Below are 20,594 nucleotides of genomic sequence, written 5' to 3'. Positions count from 1 at the left end.
CTCATTTTGGGGGAAATTTACTTCCGCCAGCCGTAGCGATTTGCTTAAAGTCCCTATTGTCGAGACTGACGACGACGATGATGATTACACCAGTGAAGAAGAAACTAGTTACCAGCACGACTGACATAAAGCAGAAAAGATATCCAAGTTGACAAAATTACCGCTAGCTCGCCTTCTTAAACTAGTAAAAAAAGAAATTTGCGTAATGGCTTACCCACAAATAGTTATTTGTTTACAAAGCCAGAAGTCCTTTCACCTATCAAATGTTAAATGGGTAGAGATATATCGTCTTCAAAACAACACTCACTCACTCTTCCTCATCGGGCCCATGAGGACTCTTGAGGCCAGCCATCCATCTCGGTCTGACGCCGATGCAGCAGAAGCTCTCCATGTATGCCATCAAAGCTTGTTCCCTTCCTTCTCCACGGTTCTTCTCCGCGTCTTTCTCGGTCAACCTCGCCTCCTCATACCCTCAGGTTCCCACGTCAATGCAGTCTTCGAGATGTTGTCAGGACTTTTCCTCAATGCATGCTCTAACCATAGCCATCTTCTTACTCGTATGAAGATTGACACCGGCTTACTCCATGTGGTTTTTCGTACAGCTCTTCATTGCTCAGATGGTTGGGCCAGAATCTCCTCAGCAGAAATAGCTATTAGAGCAATAAAAACATCCAGTTTGTTGAGATCAGCTGCTGTCACCCTCCACATTTCAACTCCATATAACAGCACGGACAGGAAATTCGAGTTCAGGACGCGCAACTTGGTCTTCTGGCTGAATCTGCCTGACCTCCAGATGTTCTGAATTCTGGTGAATGCATTTCTCGCTAGTGCGAGTCGCCCTTTGATGTCTGCTTCTGCGCCGCCAAGTTTGTCAAGTACTGAATCTAGGTACACGAAGGATTCCACATGTTCCACCTCCTCTCCTTCTATCCTGATGTAGTCCGTGCATCTGTGACTCATCCTAAGCGTCTTTGTTTTGCGCGGGTTGATCTTAAGCCAAAAAATACCGGCAATGGCTGCTAGCCTATCGGTCTTCTCTTGGAGATCAGCAAATCTGCTTGAGACTAGAGTAACATCATCAACATAGTCCAGGTCTTATAGAACGGATGTGAATTTCCATCTCAAACCGCGTCTCCTATCATTTGTGTGCCGCATGACTCAGTCCATGATCAAGACAAAGATGAAGCCAGACAACACACCCCCTTGCCGCACGCCACTCTTCCCTTTGAACCAGCTAGAATACCTTCCGCCTTCCTTGACGCATCTTGAGCTCTGATTGTATGCTCAGAGGTTCCCCTTCCAGATCGAAATCCTTCCTGCTGTTGCCTAATCATCTCGTCCACACCACTCTTCACTCTGTCAATGAAGACCCTGCATAAGATTTTGCTTGGTACACAGAGTAGGGATATACCGCGATAGTTATCACACTGAGCGAGGTCTCCCTTCTTCGGCACTTTCACTTCTTCCAGTTCTCTTGTACACATTTTTATTTCCAGATAGTAATAAAAAGTAAGTGGAGTTGTTTCACAGCATCCTTCTCGGGGCACTTGAGCAACTCAGCATTGGTGCCATCAAACCCTGCACTCTTGCCATTCTTTGGACGGTGGATCACTTTCTTAATTTCAGCAAATGAGATGTCACCAATGTCGATGCTTGTGATGACCCCAGGTGCTTGATTTTTCAGTGGCAGGGGTATGTCAGGTCATTGTACCTACAGGACTTCCTCAAAGTGTTCCCTCCACCTCTCTAAGACTTCGTGTTCCTTTACAAGTCGCTTGCGCTCTTTATCTTTGATGATAGTCATATTCCTTCCTTGTGCAGCTATCTTTCTAGTGAGCTGGTACAGGTCACCCCTGCAGTTGTTTCTGGCTGCTGCCTCAGCTTCCTCTGCTTAGTCTTTCAGCCATATCCACTTGTCTGCAGCGGCGGCTCTCTCCTTCATGCGGGCAGACCGTGTACATCCTGTATTTTCCTTTAACCTTCGTCTCTCTTAAATCTTCCTATAGGTTTTCCCACTGATCCAGTCATTCTTCACTCTCCTCTTCTCTCCAGGACCTCTTTGGCACTCTCGTTGTAGACCTCCTTGAACCGTTCCCACCTCTCTTCGATATCATCTGCGTCATCTGCCCCCAACACATGGAATCAGTTGCTCACTTCAAGCCGAAATACCTCTTTGACACAGGGATCTCGAAGCTTCTTGATGTCAAAGATGGTCTTCTCCCTCCTCTTCCTCTTTGTGCTCCGTAGCTTCAGCCCATGTGAGTTGGCATCAGCCCCTCTCATTTCTCGGGTGTCCATCAGCAAACCTCTGTATTTACCATTGATGATGATATGGTCACTTTGATTCCGATCTTTGGCATTCGGGGAGGTCCACGTAATCTTATAAATGTCTCTATGCTTGAATAGGTTGCCTCCAGCCACCAAGTCGTTGTTGCCACAGAACGTCGCTAGTCTCTCTCCGTTCTCGTTCATTCTTCCAAGTCCATGTTGTCCCATCACCTTCTCCCATCCTTTATTGTCCTCACCGATTTTGGCATTCAGGCCCCCCATCACAATTAGCACGTCATTTCTTGGTGTTGTTTCAACCTCCTGCTGCAGTTGGTCATAAAATTCTTCCTTCGATTCGTCATTGGCGTCATTAGTGGGCGCGTACATTTGGATGACAGTGAGTTTTGCATAACGTGAGTTGAAGTGTGCACCCATGATTCTCTCGTTGACAAGGTTGCGCTTCAGCAGCGTTTTTCTTACTTCCTTCTTCAGAATAAGTCCCACTTCTCTATGATGCTCTTCTTCTCTTCCTGAGTACAAGATACTCTGACCTGTTGCTGTTCTCAGTTCTCTAAAGCCAGTCCATCGTATTTCATTCATACCAAGTATGTCAAAGTTGCAGTTCCTGAATTCCCTGGTGACGGTGACAGTAGAAGTCCTTCCTATCTGGTAAAGTGTTCGCACGTTCCAACACCCAAGTCTCAGGGTAGCTTTGGGTGTCAGGAGGGAAGCCTCAGGCGACTTAATCAAGTTGCAGGGGTCCTTGCAGCTTTACTTTGCCCCACAGCTGTCATAATAGCAGTATTTTAGCTTAGAAAGCTATCATTGGGTAGCTCACACGTCGCCCGACGACAATCCTGGATGAGTTCGTCAATCGTCTTTTCGGTTTCCGTAATCAAGTATTTGCATGGGGTGCGGGGATTAGCTGTACGCCCAACCCCCCAACTAGAGGGCCACTGACTACTATCTAGTCTGGTCCTTACCCTTTGACCTGCCCGCCATTGTTAGACATGCTGGGTGTGTGTGTGTGGGGGGGGGGGAGGGGGGGGGAGGGGAAGGTAGACCCCGACGGTAACTCTCAGGGTCATTGAGGCAGGCAAGCTCCTCCACCGCGGCATGGCGGTAGTCCAAGGAAAGTCTTCAAAACAACCTTTGGCATTTATTGATCTTATTTAAACCAGAACCTGTTCCATTTTTTCAGCATAAAACATTCAATGTTGCAGTAGTGAGTAACGTGAAGTGATACTCTATGACCTTATTGACGTCATTTCATCACGTGATGAACACAAGAAAGCTATGCCATTGGCAGGGCTATCAAACAAAAAACGAAGTAGAGGAAGCAACGTTTCCAAAGAGGTATGGTAGCCTTTATCCTTAAGAGTGGTACGAAATTCGACATTTTGGGGTCCTGGCCCATGGTCTCTCTGAACTTTATCTCACAAAAGCGATCACTGCCCGCATCCAGAGGCACGGTTGTCTTGTTATCTTGTTTGCGCATGCGCAGTTTCCCTAGAACGACGTTCTCACCATATTCCTGGGAAAAAATATCCGCGTAGGGTCAACTAAATTCCAGACGCTAAAAAAGCAACACTAGCTCTTCTTTAATTAACGATTATCGTTAATTCGTAATTTTCTTTGAATTTACTATTATCGTTATAAATTAGGACACTGTGTCCAAGGACTTGTGGTAGCAGAGAAAGTAAGGAAATAAGAAATCATAACCGTGGATTGGATTTGAACTCGGAGTTTTCTACTCTATAGCAACCGCTTCTTTCCGTTCTCACCATATTCCTGGGAAAAAATATCCGCGTAGGGTCAACTAAATTCCAGACGCTAAAAAAGCAACATGACCTCTTCTTTAATTAACGATTAACGTTAATTCGTAATTTTCTTTGAATTTACTATTATCGTTAATTAGGACACTGTGTCCAAGGACTTGTGGTAGCAGAAAAAGTAAGGAAATAAGAAATCATAACCGTGGATTGGATTTGAACTCGGAGTTTTCTACTCTATAGCAACCGCTTCTTTCCGCTTCAACACTGAAGATCAAGACACTGCACTCTCAAAAAAACATTTATTTAAGTCTCCCATAGAACATCGCTCCTGAAGGGTAATTAGGCCTAAGCAGCTCTCCTCCCAACGCGCTCCTCCCCCTGGTGGGGAGGAGTTTAGCCTTCCCCACCCTTAGGAAGGAGCATTGCGTGATGACGTAAAGAACGGCTGCATAGGGGACTATATCAATCTTCACTGTTTATTATGAACGACATGTTGCAATAGATGAAAATCCAGATAAAGTCCGCAATTTTATAAAATAAATTAAGTACTGTTGGTGCCAAACTATTTTAAAGACAAAACTCTATTGTTATTGGTCTGACGTGAGATACTAATGAAGGGCTAAATTAGTTTCAAGTTTCTAAACTGATATCCGCCTGTGGGCCATCCTCGGAGACAGATCCAGAGGCAAAAAAAATCACAGGCAAAACAGGCACTGGCACAAGTTAACAAGGAAGGCCGAGTGGACGTCCTTGCAAAATCTTATTTACCTTTACAAGCAGCCCATTAATGAGCTCCTGCCTGTATGCACACATATATAGATATTTATACCTTTTCACGGTGAGGAAACACGAAATTTTTTTATCAAACGAGTTGATAAGGGTCAAATTTTCTATTGCAAATAGACAAAAAAGCTGACATTTCGGGCGTTAGCCCTGAGAGCGAATAGAGGAATTGTGGGTTGTTTGTGATTGTAGGTATAAGGGAGCGGGGGAGCCATGTCGAACGCAAATTTGACCCCTCGAAATGCCAGCTTCGTGTAAATTTGGCCCTTACTAATATTTTTGATATCATCTTTTACTGATATTCATTGCCGAGTAAGATATCTCACCTTCTTTTGTGAGTTGCGAATAGCTGATGCTGTGATCTCATCAAGTAGAGCTCCATAGTTGTCGATACTTTCGTGATCAATCGAGGATTCTTCCTTTGTTTTGATTTGCTGCATCAGTGTAACTGAAAAGTCTTCAACTTGTTGAGCCAGTTCGTTAAGAAAAGCTTCACTTTCATCGCGTATCAGAGCAAGTTGTTTCAGCTTCGTGGAAACCTTTATATTTTAATTTCAAGTAGGAATTTAAGGCCGTTTTAAACGTCTCATTTCACCTGTGCCGAATCTAATGCAAATGAGCGAAAACAGTAGATATTTCTCATTTGCATTAGATTCGGCACGTTTGAAATGCGACGTTTAAAACGGGCCTAAGAATAAGCATGTGCCTGTTATGTTATGAACCCTTCTCATCCATCCTATGTGTGTACTATTTGGGTTTTATGTGAATCAATTCATTGCTCTTTTTAGCTTGAGGGATCACAATGACGTTATTTACAAATTGTCAGCCAATCAATTCCCGGGTAAATGAATCAAAAGCAATCATGATTTGATCGCACCGCTTTAACGCACTAATCAGCTACTGAACGCATTTATTTTGTACGGGATTGACTCTTTTATTTGTCTGCGTCTGCTACTGGAAGGCTATCTTTTGGGCATTGCTGTGCTAAATTTAAACTGCTCTGTGATGGCAGGTTAAATATAATGCAAGTCATTTAAATTTCTTTTCAGTGTGAACTTCTGTTAGTTTTGTCGATCTTTGGGTAGGGTACGTTTAAAAGAGCACTCACCTCAAAAGCTGTCGTGATAGGATTTCTACAATCACAAAGATTGTTGGCTGTGATAGCGTCTTCAATTTGATCAACCGATAATTCATTGATGTTGGCATTAAGAATGTTTCGGATTTTCTCTTCCGCTACAAAACATGAGAAACAAAAAAAAAAACAACTTTTCGTTTGTGCAGTGCATTGCGACAAATGCACGTTATCCCTTCCTAGACTAAACCGCAGTAAGAAATGTATTAGAATAACAATAAAAGAATATTAATTATAAAGGGAAACTGACAACCCGAAATAAGTATAATTACTTAAAAAATGCAACAACATGGTTGCTAGTTACTGAGTTGCCATCCAGTCGAAATCTCCTTGGAATTTCTCTGTTTTCTCCCACTGTCGGAAATCGGAAAATTTGCGCAATAGCGTCTTTCCTGTCACTCCCCTGTTAAGTATTGTCTTTGTGCCTAAAGGCTTCTGCGCGTATCTTTGGTAGGTTTCAGGGGAAAGTCGAAATTCCTAGATTTTATCCGGTAGACACAGTAGAATATTTAATTAACCTGCGATGGCGTCGAAGTCGATGCAACGCGAATGGCGTTTTAGTGGATCTTTAAACAAAATATACCCCTATGGAGCTCAGGAATGGAACAACAATTCGATAAACAAGACAAGCGGTGAAAAATAAATATATGGAATCTTTAGTTGTATTTCTAATATTTTACTACTAGGGATGTTATGTACAACACCGAAACCAAATGCCAAATTCTCTGGTACCTTTTTCTGCCTGTAACCCCAAAACTTTTTTTTTTGCGTAATTAAATCTTTGTATTGAATTGGGATAAATGTCGCATAAAGTCTTGAATTCGGTTAAAACCGCAATTTTTTATGATTTTTTAAGATCGGAAAAATAGCACTTTTCTAAAACACAACGAGCCACAGAGTCATTGAAAACGGTCTGGGTATAGCGTAATTTGTGACGTTATTACAGGTCATTGATCGCTTTCCCTGAAAATACCAGATAAATGCGTCGTTTTCGGGTTGTAAAAACAAATCAAGTAAGACAGAAGGTATATTGCTCCATCATATACCTTTTGAAGGGGCTGATGAACCCCAGAAACGAAAACGAAGAAAGAAGTGGTTCAACTTTGTAAAATCCAAGCGTGCTCATTGGGAACCCACGAAGTACTCGGCAGTGTGCTCAAAACACTTCTGAGACGACGATAAATACGAAGTGATGTTCTCTGGATTGACAAACGTCAATTATCGAAGAAGACTACTATGCCGTAATGTGTTTATTTCATAGGTTCTGAGGTTTTTTACGTTGTAGTGTTTGATAGACAAATTTATGCACTAGTCATTTGTTTCCCCCACCCCCCGACCCCCGGGGATAGTGGGGACATATGGGGAAATTACTAGGGCAATTACGCGAGATTACGCCACAATTACGCCTCTAGGGGTAGGGAAATTACAAGATTTTCGTTCCTCTGCCCTACCCCTCCGGGGACATACCGGGGGAAATATCGGGGAATTCTTACCTAGGAGGACTGGGACTAAAAAGAAACGAAGAGCAATGATAATGAGTATTTTCACGCGTGCAAAAAAACAAAAGAACAGCAATCATGTCTAAACTCTTTCTTTATTGGTCGCTTATTCCTGTCTTGTTTCTATCCAGTTCTTTTTTTTTTTTTTTGTTTCGTTCCTTATATAGTTCATGTGGCACACACAAATGGCAAGAACTGTATATTGTGGTAATCTCCCTAACATTTCCTTGATGACTCAGAATCTTTTAGGAACAGAGGGGTGGGGGAATTACGTGTGTTTGTTTGCTCTAGTCCCCAGTGGAAATACACGTACTTTACAACCATTCAAATGTAATTTCCCTACCCATCCCCGGGGGTCAAGGGGTGGGGGAAACAAATGACTAGTGCATTATTACGCGCAAATGGAGTGGGGTGATGAAAGCAATAATCAATGGTTTAAAATCGCCCAACCGACAATTTAATTAATAAAATTTACAACACTTACTGTGTTTCAGATATTCCAAAGTAGTCCAAAGTGAAAAGTGTTTTTAGTTCGTCCCTTGTCAAAGCTACCGGTGCTTTGGGTTTATTTCCCTTTCCTTGCTTCGTTAGTTGTTTTTGCTTGAACTAAAGAACCTCTCTAGTTTTATCAAATACCAGGTAGTTTGTTACGCTTGCGGAATAGCCCTCTTTCTTCAGCTGTCGTTTTAAGCTAGCCACTAAACTTCGAAGGAAAGTCGGCTCGTATTCATTGCAGTCTTCAGTGCGGACGGAGATGATTTTTGGTTGATATATTCAGTATTCATTCAGCTCAACCGCTGGAATAACTTCCATTTTTCTGTCTTCGACCTTCGTTTTCAAAAGTCGTTCAAGCAATCGCACATCTCTTTCAGTTTTTTGAGCGGCATTTCTGTTTTCTTGTTCTAAAATAAATTCCTCAACTGAGCAAACAGAAGCAAACCTTTCCTCGGCCATTTTTCAAAGCGCGCAGTTTTTGTGCAACGGCTGTCGGATGACGTTCCACTCGATACGTTCATTCCTCACTAGTGAATTCAAATTTCGTCGTTCGCGTTGCTGATTGCACGAACAATATTTCTTCACAGTGAAATTTTGTCGTTCGTGTTCCTGATTGGCTACATTTAGAATCAGTGCAAATTTTATTCACTATGATTTTCGTGGATAAATCTCAGTACCTATGAAATAAATGATTCATTTCATATTTCATTTCGTTCATTGATTATATAATTCTGCAGTCTGAAATGGTTGCTTAATTAAGGAGACTTTTGCCTTTTGTGAGCTCGCTCACACCAAGACCGGTTACTGTCCGCTTTGAAACGAGGAAACGTTTGTCGATCGGGACCCTCGTTGATTCAACCGCAAGGTCAAGGAACCAATTTACCCTAGTAATACCAACAGGGATAGTGGAATCGATATTAAGTGTACATGCCCAGGGGGTTTTGGTCGACTGACGGTAGCGAAGATTTTTTAGTTGTAATTGCAAAGTCAGCCTGATTGTTAAGCAACCTCAATGGGAAATGCTGGCTTCAGACAGATCAAATTATACTGCAGGCAATAACTTACAACAATCTGTAGGCGACATCAGCGGTAGAACCTTGTCAATTATACCCAATAACCAAAATTATCGTGAGCCATATGTGAAGCAAAATACTTGCACGGTTTGACATTTGTCGGCAATTATCAAATTGACCATATCTATTCGTGAACATATCTAATTTAGAGGCAAAACTAGCTCAGTTGGCTGTCACCTCCCCTTGACACATTTAATGAGCTCCCTATCGTAATTTTGGATATATGCTTGCGTTTCTACGTAATTATGCGAAGTGTATTTTATCCTTCTTTGGTAATTACTTCATGTTGCTGAGATTGTTCAAACAAAGTAACTGTAGGTTGACATTTCTTGTCACAGAGAATTAAAACAGCATCATTTGCATTTCCATACGACTTTTTGAATGGTTAAGTGTGACGCCACGCTGCCATGGTAACGGGCTTTCTGGTTCTAAACAAACCATTCAGTGGAACGCGTCTCTTTTCGATTTCAGTCGCGCTCCAGAAATGGTCTCGATATATTGGACCTTTTTGACCCCTTAACTCTCGTTCTGCGTCACAGTCAACTTTGAGCTTTGTGGAATCAACCAAGCCATTGTCCAAGGCGTCTTAAACTATGAATATGTTTGTTTCCAACTTTCTAACTTTTTATCAGAATTAGTCTTTTAATTATACGAAGCTTTCAATCAACAAGTTCAAAGCCTCAATTCAGAAATATCAATCGGTATCATTTTGCGCCAAATAAAACTTCCAATCAGTCAGTATTACCAGATTGATGTCGGTTGCAACAATCTCAGCAAACAAAGGTGATAATGGTGTAATATGCAAATGATCGCAGCCAACAAAAGGAGCTAATGAGACATCTTTTGGTTGCTTCCACTAACATGGCGACAATGAGGTAACTTGAAAACCAAAGTACAATAATAGTACGATACATACTTAGTTGATAGCTCACCATAGGGGCTTTTCAGGGCCAATGAAACGACAGAACAGAACAACAACGACAACTGTTAAGAATCCCAACTGGAGGAAAACCAGTAGGCTATTTACAAGTGCAGCTGCGAAGTTGAGCCAGGGACTACCTGGAACAAATTCAACGAGTGGTTAGAACGGGTCTTCAACCCACCACTGCATCATACTGCATCCAGTAATCACCAATATAAAGAACAGTAATGCATTACTTCTAGTGTGGATTTTTTTTTCCAGAAAAGATGGTGTTCCTAAAAAAATGGTAAGAACCGTAAGGAAATAATATAATATAAATTATTTCCGACATATTGAAGTCATTTCAGTTACCTTCAGTAATCCCATCAGGATCAGGTGCATCTGTTATGTATATTGGTATGCCACGAGCTATTTGGTCAAACAAATAAATAAACAGCACTTGAAAATCAAAGTAACTCCAATGATCTTTTGGTTGATTTTCATTACTGACATAAGCATAAGCACATAAGTGAACCACTGATCAGTGCAGAAACAGGAAAAGAGAGAAACAGGAAAAAATCATTTCCTTTATTGCGTAACGTAAGTTTCACGACAACCTGCCTTTCCTAGTTGTCCATATTCATTAAGAAACCCGAGAACATCCCCCGTACAAAATTTTAGGCCTGACGGGAGCCTTAATTAGGTCTGAATTTTATAGGCTAACGGTGACCTCACAGGACGCTAACTCTCAGCGTTAAAATTAAGCATGACATGAGCCTTATCTAAGCATCGCGCGAGCGTTGAAGAAGTTGGTTTTCAGCCTCTTGTAATGTTTTTGTTAGGCTTGTGTTACGTTGTTTGTAGCCGTATAAATTTGGGAAAGCAGAAAAATTTGAAAAATGTTTAGCTTCATGATAGACTCGTGTTAGTTTCGTTTTTTAGTTCAATTGAGATCTGCTTAATGTACAATCTGTCACTCGCGATTCTCCTGATGCTCCTTACTAGCCTCAGCGTTAAATGCAATCACGTTTGGATTGCTTCATGTAAATATTCACGCTGAAGCAAAAAGTCATCTCTTTCTTTGCATGCTCCCTTCGGGGACACGGTCTGGGCTCCTTGTCCTGTATCGCGAGACCCAGACTAGATTTCTAAATACATCCCAACGATTATATTGGCATTGCCGCTTGATTACAATATGGCTGCTGTAGAAATGGTGCACAAGTTGGCACTTGAAATGGCTCATACACCTGCAAATCTGAGTTGGGCAGCTACGGGGTTGGAAGTCCTGAATTGTTCAGGCTTGTTTACGAAATTGCAAAAATTGCGTTCAAAACTGCCAGGATCAAACTTCACTTGAAGTTAATACTATGACCTGATACTTATTGAATAAAGGCAACAAGCAACTTTGGTGTTAGGCTAGTGAGGCTATGACCCCAACATCAATTATTCGTGGACCTAAATGAGTGACAGACCGTCAAAGGGTGAACGAGTAATCATGACCCAATTCAAGTTTCACCTCAAATCTGAAAGTGGTGTACGGCCTGTCATGATGATGATTAGGTCAAATGTTTAGTGCAACATATTTGTCAACAAGAGAGACACGCGAAAGCAACACTATGCATAGAGGGGAACAACTACACGAAACTCAAATCACGAAACAAGGGAGAATTGTGAGAATATTTGCCTTGGGGGAAATCTACCACAGCTATCGTCTCGTATTTCAATTATTTTTGGTTATGTTCAGCGTCTACCAAAACTTAGACGCCAAGGGCATCGAGCGGGAAAATTGGAAGACGTCCTAGCTTGCATAATAATGTAACAATTCTCATCTGTCTGCGAATTGGTATAACGACTTTCTTCACACGTTCTTGATAACATGTGGTAAGGTTAGTGAAATATCTTCCCTACGCACAACTATAAATATTCTTTAAGCACTGCACTAAAAAAGGACTTAATTGGGCCACTCTTGGTTTCCACGAACTCATAAATATGTTGATAAGTTTTGATTCAGGGGGACCGCTTTTCGCTTGATAAACATACACATGAGAACTTGAAATCTCAGCAATCTAAACAAAGTTCGCCCTGCGAGGACTTATCGAATTGCGAGAAAATCCAATGTCGTTGCCAATTGCGGTAAAAATGGTAAAATTATGGATAGAAATATTGGTCTTATTGTTGTCTTTGCGATCGCTAAGTAAAGTGCTGATAGTACGATCTGTTAGGTCGGAAAATTACGAAAATCGTGACAAGACGCGTAAAAACACCAAACTTGGCACAAATGTAGTTTAGAGTATAACTAATCATTTCAGAAGGGGTGCCACAAAAAATTGCCCCAGTTTGGGGGGGGGGGGGAAGGGGGGATTTTTTGGTAAGTAATTCTCAGTTGTGGTGTGTCAAAAGCAGCGTGCCATTATGAGCTATGAAATAATTTAATTTCTTGATTACAGTGTGAAATAGGTGTTGGTATAGGTAAAATAAAGACCAAGTATGAAAATTTAATAAGCTGTGCTCAAATGTAAAAATATAATGCCTTTTTGTAGGAAAAAAGGCAAAAAAAGACGACAAATATGCGTAGTCATCATAAAGCTCAATTCCACATGAATTTCACTTCCTTTATGATATTAATGTTTTAGCGAGAAGATATTTACTAAGTTCCTTTTATTTAAATTTGTTGTAACTTAATGAAAATCCTTAAACAATAAATGGTAATAAAAAGCCAGAGGTGTTTCCATACAACATGCGCTTTACCTCCCGGTGACCCGCGTGACAGTGGAGTTGTTGAGACGCGGAATTTCACCATCTGAACTGTAATTATCAACTCATGTTTTATATTCCATCCTTCTATGAGGTAAAATTCATTTCGTTATGATGTGAAACAAAGTCAGTTGTATTTTTTAAAACGAAGAGGTCATTGATTTTTATTTTTATCCGTGTATGTGAGCGGTGTTCAATAAAAGTTACTCTGAATAAGCGTTATAACTTGAGATGAATGAAAAACTGTGAGAAATCACCAGATGTTATAAAAAAAATGGTTCAAGAAGGAAATGTTTAAATAGGTTTATTATTTGATTTAAACAAAAAATTATGAAGTGACACAAATCTGGCAAGCGGAGCGTGTTAAACTATTCAATGGTTGTCGGAGTCAAAGATACGATGACGGATAAAACAAAAATGCCATTCAATTTATTTTAGTTCAGACTGAAATTTCCTGAGTTAACAACGCTCTAAAAACAAAACCATTCTTAGATTAAGAATATTTTAAATGATTTTTTTTTTTTTCAGACGTTAGCCAACCAGTGAGTGCAAAGGATTAATCTCTGTTCAGCCAGGTCCGCTTCAAGAGATATCACACTGCCTGACACGTATTCCTTATTTCCTCTTGTTTCTATAAAAACATCAGAAGTAAACGTCCCTGCCACAAGTCAAGCAGCTGTGGAGACCGTAGGCACGGATCAGTTGTCTATTGCCATTGAAAAACAAGTTCACTGGTTGAAGTACTGTGAACAAAATTTTTATGAGGAGCTTACCAAAGGTATTCATCTTTCATAGGCTGCTTATCACGCATCTCTAACTGAACTGCCTAACCCTTTGCCATGCTTGGGTAGCTTGTTGCCATTGCTTTAAGAGAAGGCTGCCACAGTAGCCATGATGAAACATGGAATGTCTGTGATTAAGAAGGCAACAGAATTTCTTAACCCGGGCCAAATTTCTGTCACTGTCTGTGACCAGCCTCTTTTTGATATCGCAAAAGTTGTTCAGTGGAACTGGCCTGCTAAACACGGAGAAAATGTTCACGTTGTCATGCTGGGGGGCCTACAGATTGAGATGGTGCTGTCGACCATGTGTGGTGTTGTAGCTTTATCTGGCTGGACTAGAGCACTAACTGAGGCAGGGATAGCATCCAGTGGGACATCAGATTCCTTGCTTAAGGTAGCGCATTTGACGAAAACCAGACGCGCCCACCAGGTAACCCCAGCAGCTTTGTATAAATTGCAGCATGTTGCCTTTCAGGAACTAAACGGTCAACAGGACGAAGAGGAGTTTCAGAAGTGGCACGATGGAATGATTAAGACCAGCCCAATGTACAAGTTTTGGGACATGCTCATGCAAATGGCACTCAAAGCACTGGCATTCATGAAAGCACATCGTGAAAACAACTTCTCTCTGTACGTACATGTAGAAGCCTTGGAATCTCTTGCTCCTTGGTCCTTTGCTCTTGATCACACTAATTATGCGAGATGGCCACCTATTCACATAAGAGATGTGAAGTGCTTACCAGGCCGCATTCAACAAAGCCTCAGAGAATGCTGGGTCATTTCGAAGTCATCAAACACTTTTTCAAGCATCCCAATCGACCAGGCACACGAGCAAAATAATGCAAGGGTGAAGGGATCAGGTGAAGCTGTAGGACTAATGGAAAGTCCTGTCGCATTTAGAAGATGGATGGTGGCCGGACCAGAAACTGCTCGAGTGTTGCAAGAGTTCGAAAGTCAGTTGAAAGTGAAACAAATGGTGATGAAAATAACACAGAAAACCTTTCAAAGTCATGTCAAGCAACTTGTAAGTACAATTTCAGAAATGGGAAACCCTTTTAAGGATGACTGCCCTGAATTACTTGCCCTTGACTCACGCAATTGCGCAGATTCCTCAGTCGTGGAAACTGCGCATAGAGTCCAGGAACTTGGATTACACCAGTACAAGAAATTTGTAAAAGACGTCTTTGATGAAAGGACTGTGTCGATTCACGATACGATTTCAAAGAATACCTTGCCACTGTTCAAGCGCCAGCAGCCGAAGCAAATCTGCAAAGCGTCCTTAAAGTTGACAGCGGTAACAAGTGACCGTTACCTCCTCAATTGTTTGTATATTGCCAGCCAACAGGGCAAAGGAGATCTTGAAGAGTTCTTCAAGCATGAAAGTCAGCCGTATCCACCTTATTTGTCATTCGGGTAAAAGTCTGATTTGATTTCATGCGTCAACAAAGAAACACCGCCACCTCCACCACCAGCGTCTTACGATGTCAAAGCTTTTGATGGAGCAGCTATTGTGCATGCGCTTCCAGTTTCATCTGTCGCTACGTTTTCTGAATATGCAGATTCCAAGTTCTTACCTTTCCTGGAAAACCACTTGAAGAGTACCAAACGAATTGACGTTGTGTGGGATGAATACCGAGTAGCAAGTCTGAAAGAATCTGCCCTTGAGAAGAGAGGAAAAGGCGCGAGACGAAAGGTAGCTGGGCATGTCAAGTTACATCAGAACTGGCAGGTATTTCTCGAAGAAAGCTGCAACCATGAAGAAGCAGACACGAGGATTCTTGTAAACGTTAGAGATGCTTTGGATAAGGGGGGAAGAAGTGTCTTTGTTCGCACTGTTGACACATGTTGTCTTCGATTTGGTCTGGATTGAGCTTTTGGGTCGCCTTTGGGATGGGAAAGAATTTTCAGCTTCTTCCTGTTAACACCATTTGTGAGTATTTGGGCAAGCAGAAATGCCGTGCTCTTCCATTTTTTCACGCGTTTACCGGTTGCGACACTACGTCAGCATTCCTGGGGAAAGGAAAGAAGTCTGCGTGGGAGGCCTGGAAAGCGTACCCTGAAGCCACAGAGGCTTTCCGTTTTGTGAACGATAGCCCCTTCCTTCCAGTTGAGATCAACACTCCTGTGTTTGATGTCCTTCAGCGCTTTGTGGTGATACTTTATGACAGGACCAGCCTTGCTACCGATGTGAACACTGCTCGACGAGAACTGTTCACAAAAAAGAATCGGGCGCTAGAAAACATTCCCCCAACAGAGGTAAGAACCTATCATACACAAATTTTTAGTTGTTTTTGTGTTTGATAGGCCACAAATTTTTAGTTGTTTTTGTGTTTGATAGGCTAAACTTGTGATAGGTAAACACCTGTGAGGACAACGCGAAAAAAAAAAAAGACAGTTTAGCGAAAGGACGAGAAACATTTCAACTAACCCAACCTTTTCTTGTATTGAATCCACTTATCAATTTTATTTTAACTATCCAAAGCCTATCATAAAGCTATGCTGGATTTGAACCTAGAGTTATTCCACTTGGGCTATTAGAGAGCCTAATTTATGAAGTACATGGACATAAGCGGTGCGCGTTTGTTTAAAATTATACTTGCGTAAAAAAATTATATATAATTTCTATTGTTTGTTAGGATGCCCTGTTGAATCATTGTAACAGAACTCTTTATGCTTGATGAGCAACAATTTTACCCATCCCCGTCTGACTTTGGATGGAAAATGGAGAACGGCCTGGTAGATGGAGGCCCCGCTGAGCCGTACTTCCAGAAGCCTCTAAGGCGCGCAGTGACTTGCTGAAGTGTGGATGCAAGAAAAGTTGCAAGAGTGGGCGTTGTAAATGTTTCAAAGCCAATCTACGATGTACTGAGCTCTGTAGTTGCTCTGGAGGCTGCCAGAACACAAATCCTTAAAAATGAGCAACAAATAACAACCGTTTACGATATCTAGCCGAAGATGTTAAAAACTAAATGTGTAAAACGCAACAAACACACTCCTTGATATAAGTGCGCTCAAAGCATTATGGGAATGTCACGTGATCAAGGCAAATGACCTTTTATGGACACGAACACAAAACTGAGTCTGAGTAATGTAGTTTAGTCATTTTACAACGGCATTCGTCAAACCTGGTACGTAATAAACACATTAAATGCCACAGCCTCGCTTCATGCCAGCATTTGAGTATTGCGTAATTTCTATGAGCTTCATGCCCCCCCGGAAAGCCAAATCACGTGGCACCCCTTCTAAATTCGTTTCTTACGTCAAAAGGAACATCTGTACCTAATTTGGTGCTTTTACGCGAGTTGTCACGATTTTCGACCTAACAGGCCGGACTATAATACTTTGCTAAGGGATATAAAATTGCCAAGGTCAGCTTAAACTTCTTAAATTTAGACCTTAGAATTTGAGATGCGCATAAGGGCTTTCGTACTGAGACAACTTTTTGGAAGCCATGACTACTCACCCCCAAAGTAAGCATGTTTGGTCAATTGTTAGCTTTAGAGACTTATTGCTCAAACCCAAAAATGTTTTGGGTGCCATGAAATGCAAACAAAATAACAATTGCCGTGAAAAAGGCCAATATAAAGAACACTCATCGTATTTTTCCGTTTTCACGGCTGTTTCTCCCGCAAAGGGTTGTCCCCGCTATGACTGCAGAAGAGGCGGTAATGGAAACGTTTTTCTAACAGCTAATTAAAAGCAAAGTATATTAATCGAAAGTTGGTAGAGGGTTAAAGGCTGATGGTTAAATTGTATTGGCTGTTAGATTCTTTCTGTGAGCCATGTCGTCACAGTGGAAAAAAAGGAGGAAAACAGGAAGCTTTAGCTTTCCTTTCACAATCATGCAAAAACCGCTGACTCTTACCGGAATCTCGTGGAAAATGGTTTTGCCAAAATCTTTTGAAGCTAATTGCAGCTTCCTCAGTACCTAACAGTAACAATTAAACATATCATGTTAGTCTAACGTAGCGTAGTTTTTTTTTTTTTGTTTTTTTTTAATAAATATTTATTTATTTATTTAAATACAAAATGAAGTTACAAAGGACATGCAGGTACAAAAAAAAAAGAAAAACAACCTAGATAAGAATACAAAGCACAAATAAGTAAAAAAATTAAAGCGGAGCAATACAAAGCTGGTACTAGTACAGGCCAAGCTACAATATTTACCATCTATCGGCGCTGATTCAATCACGTCCTATGGGAATAGGGTCATACAGATAGCCGGTTGAATTGCAGAAGTTTTTTTAAAGCTCAATATACACTGCAAGAGGTTCCCATTTTTGCCTATCACCACCTTTTGTCTCCAGCTCGTACCTTGATTTCATAAGAAGCAAATAATGCTCAAAGTGGGGTAAAGTTTCGTTTGTTTTGGCAAGCCAGATGTGATATCACGTGCTAGCAGTAAACAGTAGTACAATTTGGAGGGCATATTTCGAGGTGTCAGGCTTTAGTCCGAGAGCAGTAGTATTCAGTAGCGTGAAATTGTTCTGTATAATATTCATATTTTGTAGCCATTCCATTACGCTTTTCCAAATTTTAGAAGTTTTTTGACATGTCCAGAAAAGATGTATTGGTGTTTCAGGCGCGTTTTCACAAAAGGTGCAATTTTCATTTTCCTTCAGCTTAATTTTGAACAGAAAATTGTTAGTTGCCAGACGTCTGTGAAGAAATTTAAAATGAAATTATATTAACTTTGTACTTTTGGTGCTCCGCAATGCCAAAAGATATGCCGAGCTCCAGTTGAGGTTTTCACTGCGCAAACAGCTGCAGTCCATAAGCCATTTCTTTTGGCTATTCCTTGGAGCTTCACCTTTGTTTCTGACTAAGGATTTGTATACCAGTGCAATAACTTTTTTGGACTTTAAAATTTTTGTGCTAAGAGGTTCGTATTCTTGTTTATTGTCGTTCACTTGCTTGAGGCTGCTATTGCCAAGTGCCTTGGCAGCTGATATAAGACCGTGAAAGCGAAGTGGAGCAGCATTCAGATCGTATTTTAGCTGGAAATCTTTTAGAGAAAGATAGCTATTGCATTCTGGTTTTTGCAAATGTTTTACTTTAGTAATGCCTTTTGAGCACCAGTGTTTAAAGAAGATTGGTTTGTTTCCTATTCTTATTAAGGAATTGTGCCGTAGGTTTTGTTCTTGGAAATGCTCCAAAGACGCTAATTGCTGTTCAAAATTAACTTCCGCCCATATTTCCAATATTTCTTCGAGAAACACGTCGGAGACTTTGATCGACTTTTTTGTATCTTTTGTATTGAGGTTACCAGTAAATACGTTTTTGCATCCGTGATTTTTCAAAGCTAGGTCGATAAAAACTTTCCATTTTCCGTTGTTCGTGGAATCCAAGTATTTTTTTATCCAAGTTGTTTTAAGCGATTCATTGAAAGAGACAAGGTGAATCATTTTAAGGCCTCCCTCGTAGTAGTCGTTAATCATAATTTTTCGTTTGATTTTGTCTCCCTTCCCGTTCCAAAGGAATTGATAGAACAATGTATTAATCTCGTTTATTGCATGATAATTGGAAGGCATAGGAGATAACAAATAGACTAGTTGCGAGGCGGCTAAGGACTTGAGCACGGTGATTCGTCCTAGCAAGGTTAGCCTACGGTACTTCCAGCAACTCAGAATTTTTCTTATCTTTTCAATCTTTTCATTATAATTTAAGCATCGCATGAGGATACTTCAGGTTTGACTGACAACCACAACCCTAAGGTTTTCACTTTACATTTCGGCCACTTAAAATCCCTTCCTTGCAAACCAAGCTGTTCATTGCCAATGCTGGAACCTATCCAAAGAGCTTCCGTTTTTTTATTATTTAGTCTGAGACCGGAGACTTTACTGAAGTCCTCTAGCAAATTAAGTGCTGAAGCAAGCGCTTCTCTTGAGCCATCCAAAATAAGCGTGGTATCGTCTGCATATTGGCTAATTTTAATTTCGTTATTGTCAACAGAGATGCCTTTTATGTTTACGTTATTTCTAATTGCCTTGGCTAACACTTCAGCGCAAAGAATAAATAGATATGGCGACAAGGGACAACCTTGCCTAACGCCTCGTAGAGTCTGGAAAAAGTTGGTTGACCACCCGTTATTTAGAACGCAACTTTCCGTTTCGCAATAAAGAATTTTTACCCAATTAATGATCGATGGGCCAAACCCGAAGAAGCGTAAGGAGTTGACAATAGACGACCATTCGAGCGAGTCAAGAGCTTTTTCGAAGTCTATAAAGAGCAGTAAACCAGGGATGTTTTCCTTTGGGGCATATTGAATGATACAGTCTATGAGCCGGATATTTTCTCCAATAAATCTGTTCTTCATGAACCCTGTCTGATCGTTGTTAATGATGCTGGGAAGGACAGATTTGATTCGATTTGCAAGAGCTTTTGCAACGATCTTATAGTCCGTATTTAAAAAAGTTATGGGGCGCCAGTTTTTTATGTAATACAGTTCCACGTCCTTTTTCGGAATAAGCTTAATGACACCCCGTCTTTGTGTAATGGAGAGGCAGCCAGATTCAAAGGCATAGTTGAGAGCCGAAACTAACAAAGAGGAAATATCTTTCCAAAAAATTTTATAAAATTCGGCTGGTAAGCCATCTGTTCCAGGCGTTTTGTTTGAATCCATGTTCTTTACAGCTTCTGTGCATTCTTTTTCGAATAAAAAGCCTTCGCAAAAATTTTGTTCTTCGTGACTTAAGACAGTTTCGTTCGCTTGTTGAAAGAAGTCCGAAGCGAAGTCTTTGTTGACTTTGGAAGTGTAAAGGGCTTTGTAGAAGGATTCACATTCAGATAGGATTGCTTTGTCGGAAGTGACGAAATCTGTCTCGTTAATTTTCAGTTGACTAATTGTCCCTTGTTTGAAATGTCTCTTTTCAAGATTAAGAAAGTACTTGGTGTTTCTTTCCCCTTCGTTATACCACTGGGACTTTGATCTGAGAACTGCACCTTTGGTCCGATGTTCGATTATTTTTTCGAGATCACGTTTTAATAAATTAATTCTCTCTATAATACTCTGATTTTGGGGTTCATTATAGTTTGCCATGTCAAGTTGTTTTTGTAGTATGGTTATTGTATTTTCCAGCTCGTTTTCTCTCTTTGTTGTTGTTGATTTTTGGTAAGCAGCGAAAGAGATTGA

At 40.9% G+C, this 20,594-nt stretch overlaps 2 protein-coding genes and 1 pseudogene across 4 annotated transcripts in view; all 3 read right to left on the bottom strand.

Moving 5' to 3' along the window:
• LOC138021943 (short transient receptor potential channel 5-like) overlaps positions 1–20,594 on the bottom strand; it is a 39,580-nt gene that overhangs the window by 16,660 nt on the left and 2,326 nt on the right. For all 3 annotated transcript variants that reach the window (XR_011126485.1, XM_068868970.1, XM_068868969.1), the window contains exons 2-5: positions 17,328–17,390; positions 10,299–10,355; positions 5,935–6,059; positions 5,153–5,365 (exon numbers count right to left, since the gene is read on the bottom strand). Coding sequence is in view for 2 of the 3 variants with exons in the window: in XM_068868970.1 (XP_068725071.1) it covers positions 5,153–5,365; positions 5,935–6,059; positions 10,299–10,355; positions 17,328–17,390 (458 nt within the window). In the remaining variant the exon portion in view is untranslated. The remainder of the gene's footprint in view (positions 1–5,152; positions 5,366–5,934; positions 6,060–10,298; positions 10,356–17,327; positions 17,391–20,594) is intronic.
• LOC138018787 (uncharacterized) lies at positions 1,487–2,130 on the bottom strand (annotated as a pseudogene).
• Positions 1,882–3,187, bottom strand: LOC138021946 (craniofacial development protein 2-like). The gene has a single exon (XM_068868972.1). It carries the CDS (start codon positions 2,866–2,868, stop codon positions 2,143–2,145), a length of 726 nt encoding a protein of 241 aa, XP_068725073.1. The 5' UTR covers positions 2,869–3,187; the 3' UTR covers positions 1,882–2,142.

The sequence above is a fragment of the Montipora capricornis genome, chromosome 10, assembly GCF_036669925.1.
Source record: "Montipora capricornis isolate CH-2021 chromosome 10, ASM3666992v2, whole genome shotgun sequence".
NCBI lineage: Eukaryota > Metazoa > Cnidaria > Anthozoa > Scleractinia > Acroporidae > Montipora > Montipora capricornis.
Note: the sequence above shows the minus strand (reverse complement) of the source record. Positions and strands in the feature narration are given on the sequence as shown.